Consider the following 21,512-nt stretch of genomic DNA (forward strand, 5'->3'; position numbering starts at 1 on the left):
ACCAGAACCCCAGAGTGCAAACCAAACAATTCACCTGGCTCAAACCTTGGAAATATGTACAATGCCTAGAGACAACTTCAAAGTAATCTTATGCAAATCTTTGGCCTCCTTTCCCCCCCACCCCCTTTTTGTCTACAGTCTTAAATCTTTGAGTTTTTTCTTCACCACCTTGATGTTTCATATCCCCTGCCAAGATTAATCTTCTTCTCATGTGGCCCTTCTATATATGGAATGATAATACAACTTAAGGTTTTCAATGCATTTTACATATATTATCCTATTCGATTTTCATGACAACCAGGTAAGATAAATGATACTGTCATTCCCATTTACAAATGAGCAAACTGAGGTAGAGAGAAGTTAAGTGACTTGTCCTGGTTCAACCTGTTACTAGAACAGAACCCAAGAAGTCAATATTAATTAATATTAATTATAAATAGTATATTATTAATACATGGCATCAATAATAATTTATTAACATTATTAATGAATAATTATAACTATCAATATTATTAACTATATTATAGTTATATATAATATATGTTACATATTATATACTCTTATAGCATATGAATGTACATTAGCAATCATTAAACATACTAACATAATGATTAATAATTATTAATTAATGAAACACAGTTTACTATATATAATATGGTATTAATATATAATGCTACTATAATAATAACTAAAATTATTAAATGCCTACTTTTTCATCAAAATCCAGTTCACCATTGATTATACCATATAATTTTCTCTTTTGTGCACATTTTATCATGTCCCATTTTCTGATGGCCACTCTAACTGTATGTGTCTCTCAGGGTTCTTTCCTGGACCTTATTCTCTTTTTCCTCTCTACTGTTTCACTCGGTCATTATATTATCTTCCATTAATTTAATTATCACCTTTATACTGATGATTCACAAATCAATCTATCCTACTCTAACCTCTCTACTGACTTTCAACCTCTTATCTCCAATTGCCTTTCAGATGTCCCAAATTCAGGGTCCAGAAGACATCTTAAACACCATTTGTCCAAAATAGATCTTTTCTTTCCCCCTAAATCTGCCTCACCTCCAACATTCTCTATTACTGTAAAGAACAACACTATCCTTCCAGTCCCTAAGACTCACAACTTAGTAGTTACCCTAAATTCCTCACTGTCTCTCACCAAAATCTCCTTATCCAAGCTGTTACCCAAGGTCTATCAAATTCATCTTTGCAGTATTTCTAACACATTCTATTTCTCCGTCACTGCAACATTTGAGTACAAGCCCTCATTACCTCATGCCTTCCTCATACCTTATACCTTGATTATTGAAACAGTCCATATCCATGGGTCTACCTGATTGAAGTCCCACCCCATTCTAATATATCGTCCATTCAGCCACTAACTTGATTTTCCTAAAACAAAGATCTTATTACCACCATATTAGAAAAACTCCAATTGTTTCCTATTACCTCCAGGAACAAATAGAAAATATTCTGTTTGGCATTCAAAGCCCTTCTTAAACTAGACCCTTCCTACCTTTTCAGTCTTCTTAGACAACTTTTTTTATCCAATAACACATACTTTTCAATCCAGTGACACTGGACTCTTGCTTGGTTATTCCATCAACAAGACACTCCATCTTTCTGCTTCAGCCATTTTCTCTCACTGTCCCCTATGCTTGAACTACTTTCTCTCCTCAATTCTATCTACAGACCTCTCTGGCTTCCTTAAGATCTCAACTAAATTCTCTTCCACAAGAAGCCTTCCCTAATCGCTCTTAATTTTATCATCTTGTCCTCTGTTAATTATTTCCTATTTATCCTGCATGTAAATATGTTTATATATGTTTAAATATATATATATATATATATATATGTAAGTATGTATGTGTGTGTTTATTTGCATGTCCATTAGACTGTATCTATCCTCCTTGAGGAGGGCACTATCTTTTGCTTCTTTTTGTATCCCCAGTATTTTGCACAGTGCCTAGTACATAGTAGAAGTTTTATAAATGTTTAGCAAATTGAATTAAATACTGGCACTTAAAGGAATATACACAGAAAGTGAACCCAGAGGGGGCTACTAAATGGTGAAAAGAGCAATGTATATAGATTCAAAAGATCTAAGTTTTGCTATTATATGTTCTACAACCTTGTAGTTAGGTGTACATCACCTAACCTTGATCCTCAATTTTTTTGTTTGTAAAATTTAGATACTAGATACACATCTCCTCTGAGGTAAAGATAAAATTAATTTTATATGCAAAAAATTAAATGGCAGAATGACCAGATAAATGACCATGAATGAGGGACACAAGTCAAGTCCCATCTCTGAGATATACAGACATACATACACACATACATACACACATACAGAGAGTGCTTGCCCAACGTCATGCAAATATATAAATGCATATGTGTTGAGCAAGGTATTCAGTTATCTAGACAATTCTCTAAGGCTATAGATTCTATAAGACTAAATATTTCAGAAGACTAAGAGGAAGACAGTAAAAATTAAAAGAGCAGAGTTGTAAGCCCCTTCCCTGCTACAAATTCACTATGTAAATTTAAGCAATGATCATTTCTATTTGGTAAATATTTTAAGGTTGTCTGTATTCAATCAAAGGAACAAGGAAACGATAACTGACTGATCAGTATGGAGTTATAAGATAAAGGCAAATGGATTTTATTTGAGAGGTGTAATTGTGAGAAAACTCACATTATCTTCAGATTTGACTATGCTTTTGGTCAGCATAACCTAAGTCCCGTATTTTTCTAAGCAATCAGTAGAGGTGGATCAGTGTCCTAGTCACACAAGGCTTGGTTCAAACCAGGCAATAAAGTTTTGTCACAATTCCTATAACTGAATAAAGTTTCCTCTTAAGACAGAAATTCTACTAGACTCATATTTGAATAGAAAGGGAACTGAGCTAGATCCAGAAATGAGTCACAAGATGGAGTCAGAGTGATTGCCCAATTCCCACAATTCTCCCAAAATATAAGCTAATTCCTCTATGATCCCACAGAATTAACAATCATGTGAGGCAGGACACAAATCCAGATCATTTGATTCTGAGAATGTTCATTCTACCATAATTTAAGTCAGTGACCATCTCTAGATCTCAATTCATACATCTATAAAATAAGAGTATTATTAGGTTAGATAAATGCTTAGGTCACTTAAAGCTCTAAATGTATACATAAAAAGTCTGTGAGTCTAATGTTACCACAGATAATAAATAGAAGCTCCCCACTGATCCAATAGAACTGTTGAGGGATGTCTGAATCAAGTGTGAGGCTATGTATCAATTTGTTAATTCTAATATTCTACAAACATTTGTTTTAGTCCATACTTTTTGAGCTATCATACAAATTATAGAGAGAAATTGAAGAGAAAATTCATTCTAAGAAACATTATTTTTATGCTCAATTATATGACAAAATTATTGTATGAGTCACCCCTCCTACCTTCTTGGGAAGAGGAGAAGCATCACTTGAGCTATGTTATACTAAAATATTCAGAAGAAGCATAGATAACTGTTTGGTTCAAGTAAATATAGTAGCTTAATATATTTGATTTTTGAAATATTTTATGGTACTCTGAGGATACTACTGATTCCAGGCACAAATGATAGATTGAACTTCAAGGTCTCTTTAGATTCCTTCAGACTCTTAATGTTACTCTAAGATTCTCTTGTAAAACATGTTTTCCCAGGACTTTTATTCCTTCTATTATTGGTCCATGTGACTGCTATATACATGTGCATGAAAAACTTATTTAATTATAGGAATTGTGAAAAAACTATATTGCATTGTTTGACCCTAGTCTTGTGTGTCTGGGAAGCTGGACCACCTCTACTGGTTGATTAGAATAAATCAGGGCCTAGGTTTTGCTGACAAGAAACATAGAGAGATATGAAAAAAATGTGGATTTTCCAAAAATTACACCTCTCAGTCGCAAAATTATCCATTACTTATTGGTAATAATTTATTGTGAAGAATCACTTTTGTAAACCTTAAAATGATATTATATATGGTAGTCTTCCTTCCTTTCACTTTCTTCCTTCTGTCTTTCTGCCTTTCTTTCTTTCTTTCTTTCTTTCTTTTTTCCTTCCCTTCTTTCTTTCTTCTTTCCTTCCTTCCCTTCTTTTTCTTTCTTTCTTTCTTTCTTTCTTTCTTTCTTTCTTTCTTTCTTTCTTTCTTTCTTTCTTTCTTTCTTTCTTTCTTTCTTTCTTTCTTTCTTTCTTTCTTTCTTTCTTTCTTTCTTTCTTTCTTTCTCTCTTTCTTTCTTCTTTCCTTCCTTCCTTCCTTTCCTTCTTTCTTTCTTTAGTTATTTCTTTCTTTGTCTTCCCCTTTTTCTTCTCTTTCTCTACCTCCTCTTCATCCTCCTTTTCCCTTTCCTTTCTTTTTCTCCTTCCAAGTTCCCCCAAATACATTAGATACTTAAGCCACCAGGATAATCCTAGTAAATATTTGCTTTACACTGCACTGACTCACCATCAAAAATTGTTTCATGTCCTGAAACAATAACAGTGCAATAGTTCAAAATTTCACCTTTAAAAAAATCTTTAGAATTCAGTCAGATTCTTAAAATCTTCTGAAAGCTAAAATGCTCCAATGTATATCTTTCTGATGTTTTCCCTCAGAGTTCTCCTCTCTGGATGTAAAAAAACAAAGTTTGTATTAATTGTCACTCTTTGTGTTGGCCCTGAGAAGGCAGGAAAAAGTAAAAACAACAAGGTATCAGGATACAAGCTCAAAAGGGACACGATTGTTTTCCTTTTCTCCCTTACAGCTGTCACCTTTAGCACCTCTAAGGGCAGCACAGCACACATCTGTATATTTATTTGCGCCTTGTTTTCACACTGTCCTTGTAATGTTCTGTTGTAAAATGGACTGGCAGTTTTACTCCGAGAGTGATTTCCTCACATAAGGAGGATTGGCTTTGACACTTTTGATTTTATTTTGCAATTCTGTTTTTATTGGCAACCTAGGGCCCTTGTGCACCTGAGTATAAACTTGTGGGTCCATTAGTTAGTGATGGGCTCTTGCCAAAGTGTGGTATTAATGGCACTCTGATGGCTGAGGCTTGGAGCAGGGGGTTGTTTAATTTGATAAAAAAGGCTGCAGCTGGGGATTGTCTCAGTGGCATAGGAAATTATATCTGAAACTGGGGGATATATCCATTTCATTGACTTTAGAATAAAAGTAAAAAAAGAATTCCAAGTAAAAACAGTTTCAAAAAATCAAGTGTGCATAAAACTATTCATTTTTTTAAAAAAGTACATAATAGCTAATCATATTTGTGATTTCTTTTTCCTCACACCTTCCTGGGTAGGAATTGGAGGGTTCTAACTTTCTAAATAGTACAATATTAACACCAGAGTTTCTGGGCCCCAAACTCCTTGAAATTTCCTGGAAGGAAACTGTTATTTTTATTTAAAGATGAATGAGCAATATACTTTCCTACAGCCATTAATCAGATCATGAAGCTATGATCACACTCCTACAAAGGAGGTGGGTAGTCTTTCAATCAATATCTCTCTGTTTAAGAGTAAATTGTTATTTTGTTTCTCTTTATTTTCACACAATGAAAATTATCTTTAGATTGGGAAGGATAGAAATAAAATGATTAAGAGAGCAACAACCCATAATTAGTGAGGAGACAGTAAGACAGTACTAATCTTCCATATGACGTAGTCCCCAAGTTTGGATTGAATATGTCCCAGCTTAAAGAAATAGTGACTGTGATTGCTGAGTCACCCTCATAGATTTTAGAAAGTGTGGAGAATGAAGAGGGGTTGCAGGATGAATGAATTTTAGTGGCCTTGACTGATTTCTTGAAAAAATGTTATAATATGTTATCAAAGGAGCAATTAGAAGAGGAAGCACTAAGGACTAATAACCAACAGAGCTACATTCAGAACAGTTCCTGGCAAATCAACCTCAAATTCTCTTTTTTGATGGAACAACTAATAAGGGGAATACTATAGACAACATACCTACATTTCAAAAAAAATTCAACAAATTTTCTTATTATCTCTTTGTGGAAATGATGAGAGGACAGGCTATCAATGTAGAACTCTAAATTTTTAGCTTTCAACCCTCTTTAGAATTTAATCCAATTTCTAAAATATGTAGAGAAGGTAAAATTCCCTAGCTTGGTAGAGCTAAAACTTGAAGGAGGAATATTAACGTTTCAAGGTCAACTTTGATTCTGCCCCAAAGATACATTTGTTGTCCCACACCTTCCTACATTAATATCAGTCATTAGGATTGCCATATACCCTTCCTTAGGTTGCACTTAATGAAAAATTGTATCTAAAACAAAGATGATAATCCCACTGTACTTTTTCCTGTTGGAATTACAAATTCTGTCTGTTTCTAGGAAGCAAACTTTAGGAAAGACATTGGCAAATTTGAGTACATGTGGAGAAATGAAAGCGAGAAGACTGGAGACCATAATACATGATGATTTGTTGAAAAAAACTGGGGTTCTTTAATGTGTAAAATAGATGACTTGGGGATGTATGTAGGAAAGACACTGTCTTCAAGTTTTAAAAGGGTTGCCATGTGGAACAGGGATTAGACTTGTTCTGCTTTGCTCTGGACAGTAGAATTAGGAGTGATATGGGAAAGCTGAGACTGGATGTGAATGAGGGGAAATCCTAAAATTATTATACAAACATCACTTCTTTTTAAAGTTATTATTATTATATGGTCAATTATAATTAATGCAAAAGTATAATTAATTGCCTTGTAAAGTTGTAGATTTATGTTCCCTCTTCACTGAAGGTCATTAAGTAAAGGCTGGATAATCACACATCAGGGATATTATAAAGGGAATTCCTACTTAAATACTCTTTGAAATAGGTAGCTTTGAGGTCTCTTTCAGCTCTCAGATTCTATAATTCTATTAGTGATGTTGAGGAACATTTAGTAGTCTAGTTTGACTGGAACACAGTGTGTGGAAAAAAGAGGTATGAAATGGGGTTGAGAAATGAGGGAAGGGAAAGAAGATCCTTAAAGTCCAGTATACAGAGTTTCTTTTTTTCCCCTATGAACATGACGGAGCTCACTGAAAAATTTCATGATAATCGCAAGTTTGGAAGATTGCTTTCAGCAACCCTGGGAAAGATGACTCAGAGAGGAAAGACCAGTTATAAGGTTATAATCCAGGAAAAGAGTGATGAAGAATTGAATTAGCATAGTAATGAGAAGGAATGGATGTAGAAACATTACAAAAGTGGCATTGGTAGGTCACTGTCACTGATTGGATACAGAAAATAAAGAGAATGGAAGAGTGAAAGATATTTGAGATTTGAATTGAAGGTGACTGTGAGGGATGCAAAGATAATGCTACCAGAAGAAATTGGGAAATGGAGGGGATGCCATGTAGTGAGTATGCATATGTGTTTAGTTTTGTTAATGTGAACATTGAGTAAAAATGTCCCTTGGACATCTGGAGCTCAGAGAAGAGACTGAATTTTGAGCACAGATCTAGAGGTTATTAGTATTGAAGTAATAATTAAATTAATTGGTGTTGACTGAATTTCAAAAAGTGAGAGTATAGAGAGAGAAAAGAAGATCTGAGAAAAGAGCTTTTAGGGCCAGTCTCAGAGAATGGAAAAAAAAGATAAGGGACCAACAAAAATGTGACCTTCAGGGAATAGTTTTATAGATAGAAGGAAAAGCAGGCAAGGAAAACAAGGGAAAGGAGAATATCTAGAAGACAGGGACCAACTACAATGTCAAATGTTATATACAGGTCAAGAAAGATAGGGTTGAGAAAAGATGATCAAGTCTGACCATTAAAAATTTATCTTGGAGAAAGCAGTTTCTGTTTAATTCTGGGAGAATAAGTCAAATTGATAGAAATTGAATGATGAGGAAGTAGAGGCATTGATATTAGTTACTCTTTCTGGAATTTTCAAAGTTAAGGAGGAGTTAAATAAGACTTTCCTTTGGCTCAGTGTTATTCCCCATAAACGAAACGCAATGTGGCAGTGAGGACACTGGTGTTCTTTCCTTAGTTACCTAGGGAACATGATAGTGGAAGAGGCACATGGGATGAAAAAGAGTTAGACTCAGGAGATACATAGTGTTGAATCTTGTCTCTCTTAACACTCACTAGTAGTATAAACATAGGCATCACTTAACCTCTATGATATTCAAGTTCCCCACCTTGAATACTGTTAGTACTTATGCCAAAGGGAAGATGTGAGGATTAAATGAAATAGTATATATAGAATTCTTTGAAAACCTTAATGCATTGAGAGAACATGCCATAGTGTTCTTAGGAGGGGAAGAAAGGGAAAAGAATAAATGTTTAGTGTTTGTGTCAGTCACTCTGTGCCGCTATGTATCTAATATGTTTCAAGCATAATAACCCTGTGGGATAGTTTCTATTATTATCTCAATTTTACAGTTGTGAAACTGAGGCAAACAGAAATTAAGGGATGTGATCAGGATTATCATTAAATATCTCAGATTGGATTTGACTTCAAATACCTCGGATTCTTGTTTCAGTTTTCTAGCTATGTGCCTCCAGCTGCCTCAAGTTCTACTTAGCACATTAAGATTTTTTTTTTAAAGAAAATGTAAATTCTTTTTAAATCTTTACCTTTCATTGTAGAATCTATACTAAGTATTGGATCCAAGGCAGAATTGTAATAAGGGCCAGGCAACTGGGATTAAGTGACTTGCCCATGGTCACATAGCAAGGAAGTATCTGAGGCCAGATTTGAACCCAGGTGCTCCCATATCTAGGGCCAGTTCTCTACCCACTGAGTAGCCTAGTAGCCCCAATCAGCTGAGATGGGCTTCCTCAAGGTATTTATCAGATCTGAGGCTATTGCCCTCTATCTCTCAATTCCAGACCTAGTGGCTTAAGGGCACTTTCTATAATTTAGAAAGCTAGCCTTGGAGTCAGTAAATCAGTAGGATGAAGTGTCCCTCCAGCTTCTCACCAACTCTTCCTACATATTCTGACTGAGTGATTCAAAGAACAACTTCTCAGTATCCCAGGCAGCTCTCTATGATTCTAAGTTTCAGAGTAGGAGCCAATCATCTATGGTAAAGGAAGTGTGTCACTGGGAGTGCCAATGAAATCATAGATCTGTCTGAAATCATTATACAAATATCACTTATTATTAGTAGTATGCATTTTCTATTGTACTGTTAACACAAAAGGCATGAAAACATTTGCAAATTGAGTAACAGGATCTTTCCTGACTCTCCCATTATTCCATGATGAATATGCATATTAAATTTTAACAACTGGACAGTAGATGGCACAATGGCTAGAGCACTGTGCTTAGAATCAGGAAGACTCATCTTCATGAGTTCAAATCCAGCCTTGGACATTTATCAACTAGGTGACACTGAGGAAGTCACTCAATTTGAGTTTTCCTCAGTTCCTCATTTGTAAAATGAGCTGGAAAAGGAAATGGCAAACCCCTCCTTTATCTAAGCCATGAAAATCCCAAAATGGGGTCACAAAGAGTTGAACATGATAGAAGCAATTCAACAATGAACAAGAAACATTTCTAAAATAATACCAGGTTACAAATTCATTCAAGATGACCATACTTTGTTTAGCTCATTCATTTTTAGAGTAGAGATATAGTGACTCTTTGCTTGTATAATATTTGTTAGTGGGAACTCAGAGACACTTCTTCATGGAGTGTAGGTATCATTTGTTGATTAAGGATCAGTATAGCTTTTCATATCCTTACCACCACATACATATTCCTGGAAACTATATGCAAAACATGCATATAGTTTGAATCATATTACTTTTAGTTCTTCCTAAGACAGGAAAATAAACATAGTATTACAATTGCTGCTTTTAGGAAGAAAATTTAAAATCAGTAATTATAATGCAAGCAATTAATCAATGACGTCTTCTGATGGGTAAGGGAGAAGAGAATTCATTCCTGGTGTTTAGTACAAGGAAGGATGTTACTTCTTCTCCTCAATATTTATACCTTAGAGGACAAATTACTAAAATGACTGGATCAGCCTGACTTCCAGACATTCCAACACTTCTGTAACTCTGTGAGATAAAGATAGTGAAATAAATGTTATGTTTTGTTTTCAATAAACACCCTTTATGATACCTATATTCCTTCTAGATTTTTCATGAATGTAGCTCTCAAGAAACCTCACCACAGTCCCAAACTGTGCCTTTACTGATTTATTTTTAGAATGTCTGCACAGGAAGAAGATAGTATAATAATAAGTTAAGATGTGGACCAACCAAGGATCACTTAAGGCACTCAGAAAAATTTATTTGTTCAGACTACATGGAAAAGTATAATTCCAAAATGGGAAGTGATAAGCACATAGTAAAAATCCAGATATTAAAGTTGTGGTCTTTGAAAGTGCAATATGCGATGATGAACATCCTAATACATTGGTTTCTACATTATAGAGTATCTGAAATTATTTTAGTTCTAGGATGGCTCAGTCATGTCATATTTGGCATATAGGATACATTCTTATTGAATACTATCTGGGATTCACAATATTTCCTACACATGACAGTAAAGAACATTTGACAGTGATGGAAAAGATTTTAAGACCTTTACCCAAACATATGATTCAGAAAACCAGGTTACAGAAATATTTCCAATATTACCAATTAGATTGGAATGAACTCTGTTCTGCTGGTAGATATGTTTCACGATGTTATAAGCCACTAAAGAAATTTATGTATTCCCAAATTTCTGACCATAAGCTTCTCTTTGACCTCATCCTGAAAATGTTAGAGTATGATCCATCCAAAAGAATTACTCTCACATAAGTCTTTTCTCACTAAAGAAAGACAATACATCACCTGTATTCAATCTATTTTCGAACAGCTCGCTCAAAGGAGATTTTACAGACTGTTTCAGTCAGAACAATTTTTAAGTATCAAATTATTTTTTAGAGATGGCTTTGTAAAATTCTTAATTTTTATATTACTTCCATGTTTATTTTATTTGAACAGTTTTATTATTGTTATGTATCTAAATAAACTTATGAAAAAATTTTAATAGCAAACAGGATTAAATGACTTCCCCAAGTCTCTGCCATTGCCCTAGGTCTTTGATTCTAGTTCTGGTATTTTCTGACAGTACTACACTCTGTTTCTGCTCTGGATTCTGTCATCCCTCTCCAAAACAATGTTTCCAATTCAGCCATCGGATAAGTCTGCCAGTATTCTCACATCATTAGTATCCTTTAATTGACAATGCTTTGGGTTAATCTTAACTAGCTAAAACATTCCCAGCACTATGCCAGCTCCACTAATAGGGGCATAATAGGGAGATTATATGGTGAGAATGGCTATGTAAGTGGCAAACACATACACCTTGAATCAGATCCATCTGGCATTCTCAATCTCAGCTGTTGTTATGGCTGACACCCAGTGGGCCCTTAAAGAGCTCTGTGACTTGCTGAGACATTGCCTTTCTTATTGGAAGAAGATAACCTAGGACATCAAGCCAAGGATGATCACATTTTGTTCTTTATTGCCTATAAGTCACTCTAAGAAATGGAATTGTGAAGTGTCTTACCTTGCATTGTCGTTCTTGTGGGTTCTGAAAACAGAGGAATGAGCAAGAGGTAGATGAGGTAGACAAATGAAAGCCCATTATACCGGAAAGCACACGCTGCATTTAGAGAGAGGGGAAAGGGAAAACGCCATTAGTTCAACTATCCTAAATAATGGAAGATCCAACAGATTTAAGATTAATGGTTCAAATTATTACCTTCTCAAGGTGCATCATTTTCTAAACAATATTAGCAATCAAAAAGTAATTAATGAATTAGGGTTTATCTACTATTTCATATAGTTAAGAATATGAAAGTATTTTAAGAGGTTACCCTTGCTATCAAGAAGATTACATTTGGGGTGGGATAAGACTAAAGCAAACGGAATAACAATTAAACAATAGAAGAAAATTTAATTCAAGTAACTAAAGGTTATTTCTTGAATTTAGTGCTAGAAACACAAGGAAAGATTAAGTATAAATCATGTGGTTTCCCTAAAAGTTTTAGAAAATGGGAGATATGACAGATAAAGCCATAAAAGATAGCAATAATAATGATAGCAATTAGTCAGTAAGGTAATCACCATTTATTAAGCACTCACTACATGCCAGGCACTGTGATATGCACTGGAGATAAGAAGAAAGGCAAAAGAAAGTCACTATTCTAAAAAAATCTAATGGCAGAGATAACATGCAAACAACTAGGTACCAAAAAGTTAAGTTCAGGATAACTGGAAGTAATCTCAGAAAAAATAACTATATAGCACTATATGATTCCAAAGTGTTTTGCATATGTTAACCCATTTAATCCTGATAACAATCCTGTTATGGAAATACTACTTTATTTTATAAAGGAGGAAATCGAAGCATAGAAAAATTAAATGATTTGTCTAAAGTCACACTTTAAGGGACAGTTACATGACTCAAAATATAAAGTGTTGGACCTGAAGTTAGGAAGGCTCATCTTCCTGATTTCAATTCCAGCTTCAGACACTTAATAACTGTGTGACCCTGGATAAATCACTTAACCCTATTTGCTTCATCTGAAAAATGAGCTGAAGTAAGAAATTGCAAACCATGCCAGTATCTTTGCCAAGAAAACTCCAAATGATGGCAACCAAATAACTTTATATTAAAGAATGATTGGCTCAAAGAACAAATCATAGGAATAATTAACAATTCCATTAGAGAGAATGACAATGAGGAAATGATATACCAAAATTTTGGGGATACAGTCAAAGCAATACATAGTAGGCAATTTATATCTCTAAATGTTTATATCAATAAAACAGAGAAAAGGAGATCAATAAATTAGGAATGTAACAACAACAATAACAAAATCTAGAAAAAGAACAAATGGAAAACCTCTCATTGAATACCAAGTTAGAAACCCTGAAAACCAAAGAAGAGATTAATAAAATTGAAGGTAAGAAAAACACTTACTTGATAAACAAAACAAGGACATGATTTTGTGAAAAAATAAAAAAAATAAATCATTGATTAACATAATTAAAAAAGAAAGGAGAAAATGATAGTACTGGTATTAAAAGTGAAAATGGTAAGACTACATCCAATGGAGAGGAAATTAAAATAATTATCAGCAATATTTTGCCCATTTATGCTAATAAATCTGGTAATCTAAGTGAAATAGCTGCATATTTAAAGAAATACACATTACCCAGATTAACAGAAGAGGAAATAGAATACTTAATTCTATCTAAAAAAAAGAAATTGAGCAAGTTATTAATGAATTCCCTAAAAAAAGACCCAAGGCCAAAGAGATTCACAAATGAATTCTTCCAAATATATAAAAAACAATTAACTCTTATAGTATGTAAATTAATAAGAAAAATAGGTGGGAAAGGAAGTCTACCAAATTACTTTTATGACACAAATATGGTGTTTATACTTAAACCAAGAAGAACAAAAAGAGAAAGAAAGTATAGACTAATACCCTTAATGAATATTGATGCAAAATTTTCAAACAAAATTTTAACAAGATTACAACAAAAATCTCAAAAATCATATACTATTAACGGGTAGGTTTTATATCAAGAAGTCAGAGAAGGCTGAATATTAGTAAAACTTTCAATGTAATTAATTATGTCATTAAGAAAACTAACAGAAACCATATGATTATTTCAATAGATGCAGAAAACTTTTTTGACAAAATATAACAGCCATTCTTAATAAAAAACACTAGAGAAGATTAGAATAAATAGAATATTCTTTAAAATGATAAATAGCATCTATCTAAAACCATCAGCAAATATCTATATTGAGGATAAGCTAGAATCTGCCCCAATAAGACCAGGAGTAAAACGGAGATGCCCATTATCACCACTACCATTCAATATTGTACTAGAAGGGCCAATTATATAAATAAGAAAAGAAGAAATTGAAGGATTTAGAATGGACAGTGAGGAAATAAAGCTATCAGTCTTTGCAGGTGATATGATGGCATACCTAGAAAATACTAGAGAATCAAAAAAAATTAAAAAAAATTAAAAAAATTAACAACTTTAGCAAAGTTTCAGAATATAAAAGAAAGCCACAAAGCCATCAATATTTCTCAATATTACTAATAAAGCTCAACAGAAAGAGATAGAAAGAGAAATACCAATGTATAGAATATAAAATAGCTAGGAATCTGCCAAGACAAGCCCTGGAACCAATATGATCACAACAACAAAACATTTTTCATACAAATAAAGTCAAATGTAAACAACTTGAAAAACACTAATTACCCATGTGTAGGCTGAGTCAATATAATAAAAATGAAAATTCTTCCTATTAATTTACTTATTCAGTACCATACCAATCAAATTATCCAAATAATTCTCTTATAGAGGTGGAAAAAGAACAACAAAATTAATCTGGAAGAACAAAACACAAAGAACATCAATGGAATTAGTGAGAAAAATATGGAGGAAGGTGACTTAGTTGTACTGTATCTTAAATTATATCATAAATCAACAATCATCAAAATAATCTGGCACAGGCTAAGAAATAGGGTGAGGGACCAATGAAATAGAATAGGCCCTCAACACACAATGACAAATGGCCATAGTAATCTAAAGTTTTACAAACTCAGAAGAAGAACTCACTATTTGACAAAAATCATTGGGAAAACTGGGAAGCAATATGGCAGAAATTTGGCACAGACCAATACTTCAAACCATATATCAAGGAAAAATCACAATGGATACAAAGGGTGATAACCATAAACACATTAGGAGAACATGAAACAGTTTACCTTTCAGATGTATGGATAAGGGAAGAATTTACATCCAAACCAGACATAGAAAACATTATGAGCTATAAAACAGATAACTCTGACTATATTAAATTTTCTGCACAAATAAAACCAATGCAACTAAGATTAAAAGGCAAACATCAAATTAAGAAACAAATCTTTATAATAAGTCTCTCTGACAAAGTCTTCATTTTTTAAATATCTAGAAAACTGAGTCAAATTTATAGGAATAAAAATATTTCTCAATTGACAAATGATCAAAGGATATGAACAAGCAATTCTCAGATGAAGAAATTAAAATTATCTTTAGTCAAATGAAAAAAATGCTCCAAAAACTATTAATATTAGAGAAGTACAAATTAAAATGACTATGCAAAACACTTTCCAAACAATTAAAACTAGATCTAAACAATTGGAAAAACATTGATTGTTCATGGATAGGAAGAGTTAACATAATAAAAATGACCATTCTTCCCAAATTAATTTACCTATTTAGCGCCATGCCTATCAAACTACCAAAAAACTTTTTTACTGAATTAGAAAAAACTATAACAAAGTTCATTTGGAAGAACAAAAGATCAAGAATATCAAGGGAAATAATGAAAAAAAAAACATGAAGGAAGGTCGCTGAGCAGTAACAGATATTAAATTTTACAATAAAGCAGCAGTCATCAAAACAATATGGTACTGGCTAAGAGACAGAAGGGAGGATCAGTAGAATAGACTCAGGGTAAGTGACATCAGCAAGACAGTGTATGATAAACCCAAAGAGCCCAACTTTTGGGACAAAAATCCACTATTTGACAAAAACTCTTGGGAAAATTGGAAAGCAATATGGGAGATCAGTGATTCCCAAAATGGGCACCACAGCCCCCTGGTGGGTGCTATAGCAATCCAGGGAGGTGGTGATGGCCACAGGTGCATTTGGGGGCAGTGAATAACTGTAAGGAGGCAGTGATAGTATGTGACAGGGTGCGCTAAGTAATATTTTTTCTGTAAGGGGGGTGGTAAGCCAAAAAAGTTTGGGAACCACTGGTTTAGATCAACATCTCATACCCTACTTTGAGATAAATTCAGAATGGGTCAATGACTTGAATATAAAGAAGGAAACTATAAGTAAATTAAGTGAACACAGAATAATATACTTGTCAGATCTATGGGAAAGGGAAAATTTTAAAACCAAGCAAGAGTTAGAAAAATTTACAAAATGTAAAATAAATAATTTTGATTTTATTAAATTTAAAAAGTTTTGTACAAACAAAAACAATGCAATCCAAATCAGAACGGAAACAACAAACTGGGAAAAAATCTTTATAACAAAAAACTCTGACAGATGTCTAATTACTCAAATATACAAGGAACTAAATCAATTGTACAAAAAATGAAGCCATTCCCCAATTGATAAATGGGCAAGGGACATGAATAGGCAATTTTCAGGTAAAGAAATCAAAACTATCAATAAGCACGTGAGAAAGTGTCCTAAACCTCTAATAATTAAATGCAAATCAAAATAACTCTGAGGTACCACCTCACACCTAGCAGATTGGCTAAAATGATAGCAGTTGAGTAATGAATGTTGGAGGGGATGTGGCCAAATTGGGACATTAATGCATTGCTGGTGGAGTTGTGAACTGATCCAACCATTCTGGATGGCAATTTGGAATTATGCCAAAAGAGCTCTAAAGCTCTAAAAGACTTCCTGCCCTTCATCCAGCCATGCCATTGCTTGGTTTGTATCTGAAAGAGATCATAGATAAACAGACTTGTACAAAAATATTTATAGCCGCGCTTTTTGTGGTGGCAAAAAACTGGAAAATGAGAGGATGCCCTCCAATTGGGGAATGGTTGAACAAATTGTGGTATATGTTGGTGATGGAATACTATTGTGCTCAAAGGACTAATCAACTGGAGGAATTCCATGTGAACTGGAAAGACCTCCAGGAATTGATGCAGAGTGAAAGGAGCAGTCAGAAGAACATTGTATACAGAGACTGATACACTGTGTTAAAATTGAATGACTTCTGTACTAGCAGCAATGCAATGACCCAGGACAATTCTGAGGGATTTTTATGGAAAAGAACGCTACCCACATTCAGAGAAAGAACTACACAATGGAAACCCAGAAGAAAAAAACAACTGCTTGAACACATGGGTTGATGCAGACATGGTTGGGGATATAGACTCGAAATGACCACACCAATGCAACTATCAATAATATGGAAATAAGTCTTGATTGATGACACATGTTAAAACCAGTGGAAATGCTCTTCAACTCTGGGAGGCCGTGAAGGGGAAAGTAAAAACATGAATCATGTAACCATGGAAAATTTTTCTAAAAAGCAAAATGTTTAAAAAACTACAACAACTATGATACCGCCTTATCTCCATCAGAATGGCTAACATGGAAAAAAAAGCAAAATGATAAATATTGTTGGGGATGTGTAAAAAATTGGGATATTTATATACTGCTGGTGGAGTTGCAAACTGATAAAACCATTCTGGAAAGCAATTTGTAGCCATGCCGAAAGGGTCATCGAACTGCGCATACCCTTTGCAGCAATACCACTAGTAGGTCTGCATCCCAAAGAGATTAAAGATAGGGGGAAAGAACCTTCTTATATAAAAATATTTATAACAACAGTATTTGTGGTGGCAAAAAAACAGAAACTGAAGAGATGTCCATCAATTCAGAAATAGCTGAACAATTTGTAGTATATGATTATGATGGAATATTATTGTGTCATAAGAAATGACAAGTAAGATGATCATTTTTAAAAAAAGCAACAACCTTAAAAGACTTAAAGGAAATGATACAAGGTCAAAAGATCAGAACCAAGAAAATATTGTACCCAGTTAATGATGATACATAATGATCAACTGTGAATGGCAACTATTATCAACAAGGTAAGGATTTGAAAATGGTTAAACAAATTTAGTCACACAAATGAAATGGAATATGATTGTGCTATAAAAAATAATGACGATGGGGAACTCAGAAAAAGTATGAAAATATTTATATAAGCTGATGAAGAATAAAGTAAGCAGAACAGGGAAAATACAAACAATACATGGTATTACATGTGTGTATATCTCTTTATATTTATCTATATGTCAGAATGCTATGTAGTTGAAATGGCTAACTTTGGCACCAGAGAAGATGAAATAATATACTTCTCTCTCCCTTCACTGCAGTGGTAAAGTTCTATGGATATTTTCCAATGCACATAATATCAGTTACCTATACCTGTATCTAGCAAGGGCATGGTTTACAACTGTAAATTTCTTTAAATTTTTATTTAAGTAATTTTTCATGGTTGTATAATTCATGTACTTTCCCTCCCTTTTTCCTCTCCTCCCTCCAAGGGCCCACAAACTATTCCACCAGGTTATACCTGTATTGTCACTCAATACCTATTTCCATATTAATCATTTTTATAATTATCTTTTAAAAACCAAAACCCCACATCTAATACCCACGTGAACAAGTGATTAATCAAATTTCTTCCTTTTCCATTTAAAGTTCTTTCTCTCAGTGTGGACAGCATTCATTCTCATAAGTCCCTCGTGATTATCCTGGATCATTGCATTACTATTAGTAGCAAAGTTGATTACATATGATGATCCCACAGTGTTTCACTCTCTGTGTACAATGTTCTCCTGGTTCTGCTCATTTCACTCCACATCAGTTTGTGGAGGTCTTTCCAGCTCATATGGAAATCAAGCAGTTTATTATTCCTTATAGCACAATAGTATTCCATCACCATCATATACCACAATTTGTTCAACCATTCCTCAATTGAGGGACACCCTCTCATTTTCCAATTTTTTTGCTACCACAAAGAGCACAGCTATGAATATTATTTTACAAACATTTTTCCTCAGTATCTCTTTGGGGTACAAACCTAGTAGTGGTATTGCTGGATCAAAGGGTATGCATTCTTTTAAAGCCCTTTGGGCATAATTCTTATTGTAAAAATAAATGTTATTTTGTCCTCCTGAAAATGTGAGATTTTGACGAAAATGTGACTTTAGTAGAGTGGTTATTCACTTCACTAATACAGATTTCAACTTGGCAACATGTCATCTGACTCTTTTTTTGTTCATATTTTTCTAAATATTCTTTATAATATAGCCAACTGACAAATTGGAAAATTCTGGCCTTTCTTTTTATTTGGGGTGCTAATGCATATAATTCAAATTGTTCATTTTTATATGCAATTCTATTAATACATATTTTCCATGAAATCTTTTGCACCACTTCTCATATACAAGCTATATGTAGCATGTGAAGCCTACTTATAGCTACCAAGAATCTCAATTTCCCTTTAAATAATTTGTAATTATGATTTTCCAAGATCATGCTGTTCTGTCATTAACAAAATCAGGAGCAAACTAGTAGTAAAGGAACAGGTTTTTATGGTTGTCAGCAACTTGGTATCACTGAAAACACTGTAATTTCCCTAAAAGAGATTTAACCCAAATATCCTCCTACTCAGTTCTAAGTCAGCCATTTTCACTCTGAAATAATAATTAATAAATAAAATAATAAAAATAAATAAAATAAATAAAATAACTATGTAGTGATAGACTAAATAAATTCATTATCCAACAATCTGCATGTCATAGTATAATGACTTGTTCTTCTCATTAGGTGGAATATTTGTAAAGCTCAGAACAGTGCTTGACACATAGTAGGTATTTTCCTTCCCCCTTCCATTTTTCATTCACTTCCCCTCCCCCAGAGATAGTAACTATATCATTTTTTTCATTATTGTGGAAATCACCAAGGAGACTTACCAGTATTTGAGGTTTTAATAGAATTAGGATGCTTATATGAAAATAAAAGTTTTCATAGAACTTATCAATAGAAAAATTTTTGTTGTTTATTTTTGTCTTAAATCTTCTGACACAGGCAAATGGAATGAACCTTAGATAACTCTAAGCCTGCATGTTTTACTACTGCTTTATGGCAGTATTTGCTGACTATTCAGAGAAGCATCCCCAGAGTCATATCTGTCAAATAATCCTACATAATTTTAATTTTTGCACAGGAGACATTTTGTCTGAGTACAAGGTTTTCTAGACTATATTTTATTTTACCACAACAAATATGTTTTTACATAATCAATAAAAGAGCATGGGGATATCTGACATACTATATGCCTGTCAGTCAGTAGAAGAATGGGTTCTACCTTAGAAAGTTAGCTGAAGGAGTGTTTCTCTTCATTGAAGACGCCTTCTATTATGTAAAGATCATTTTCATGAAAAAATTTACAGTAAAAAGAAGTTCAATTAAACCTATATTTATTTATTTTAAATACCAACTATGTACAAAGCAATCTTCTGGGAATATTCTAAACCAAACAGGTCTTGGCTATCAGGAGCTTCCATCCCACTGGAAAATACAAATTGTACAAAATCAAGTGAACAAATGGTGATTTAAGAGATTTAAAATGTGGTAAGTGATCAAGGAAAGCATTTATAAGGGAAGGTAGCATTAAACTGAGTATTGAAGGAAGATAAGGATTTTAAAAGGTAGAGATGAGGAGGGAGTAAATTCCAGGCCTGGTAGATGGCTCATGTGAATACATAGAGGTAGTTTATTTAATTTTGTTTACAAGTTGTCCTCTCAGTCACCTTTTTAGGTGAGGTTTTGATAATTTCCAAGCCTTTGGAATTTTCCTGTTTATAATTTATCTTTAAAACAAATCTCTTGTACTGATTTCTTTTTCTTGAACTTTTGTCAGATTCAGCTCTCCTTCCCAACTCCATCTTTTCAATTTCCATGGCATTGAAATGTAGTGTTTGATCACCTTTGCCAATGAAAAAAGATGTTCATAAACAACAACAGGTCTGTTCCACTTCAGATTTGTTCTCTCTATTTATGTTTCAATTTGGAATGATCCTTAAGATGATTATTTTATCTGGGTCTTAGGCCAAGTTCTTCGCAAGTTCATTTTCTCCTCAATTACTTTTTTTCTTTTGTAAGATGATAGTATATTCACCACCATCTATCATTTATCTTCTTAATGTTTTATAAATGAGTTTGTACTAATAAAAAGTTGTTATATTTTCCTGTGGATTTCGGAAATAAGAGGAAGTGTGTTTTGCTTTAATTTATCTTCTTTGACAATTAGTGTCATTCATTGTCAATGTCTTTCTCTTTTTCAATTTCCTGATTTTCAGAGTTTACAGTTGATTAAAATATTTTTTGTAATGACATAGTTATTTGTTACAAAAGTACAATTATTTCACTTTTCAAAATAAATGTTCAGAGCTGCCATTGTATGATTTAATTTAATCCAACAAGAATGTATATTAGACACACATATTTATGTATATATAACAAGTTATATGTATATTATAATACATGCTAATTAATAGTGAATATATGTGTGTATACCCTAGAAATTAATAATATATTAGGAAAGAGAGAGAAAAATTTTGAAGGAGAGGGGAAAAAATTGAAAAAAGAAATGTACAGATCTGAGGAAAAAGACAAAGAGAAAAAAAGGAAGACAGGGAAGAAAAAGTGTTTCTTAGTTTATTACAACAACATCCTAATATCTATTTCAGCCATGTTATCACTGCTACATTTTATTAATATTTTAAAATTTTGTTTCATTATACATTTAATCTAATAGATTTAGATTTTAAAGTTAAGTACCTACTTCCTTGATACTTTCAATAGTGGCAAACAAAATCCAATTTTCTATAAAAGGGCATGC

At 33.3% G+C, this 21,512-nt stretch overlaps 1 protein-coding gene across 2 annotated transcripts in view; it reads right to left on the reverse strand.

Annotated features, from left to right (window-relative positions):
• Positions 1-21,512, reverse strand: part of PIEZO2 (piezo type mechanosensitive ion channel component 2) — a 564,998-nt gene that overhangs the window by 450,193 nt on the left and 93,293 nt on the right. For both annotated transcript variants that reach the window (XM_044666889.1, XM_044666881.1), the window contains exon 2: positions 11,553-11,648. In XM_044666889.1, coding sequence (XP_044522824.1) covers positions 11,553-11,648 — 96 coding nt within the window. The remainder of the gene's footprint in view (positions 1-11,552; positions 11,649-21,512) is intronic.

The sequence above is a fragment of the Gracilinanus agilis genome, chromosome 1 (assembly GCF_016433145.1).
Source record: "Gracilinanus agilis isolate LMUSP501 chromosome 1, AgileGrace, whole genome shotgun sequence".
Classification (NCBI taxonomy): domain Eukaryota; kingdom Metazoa; phylum Chordata; class Mammalia; order Didelphimorphia; family Didelphidae; genus Gracilinanus; species Gracilinanus agilis.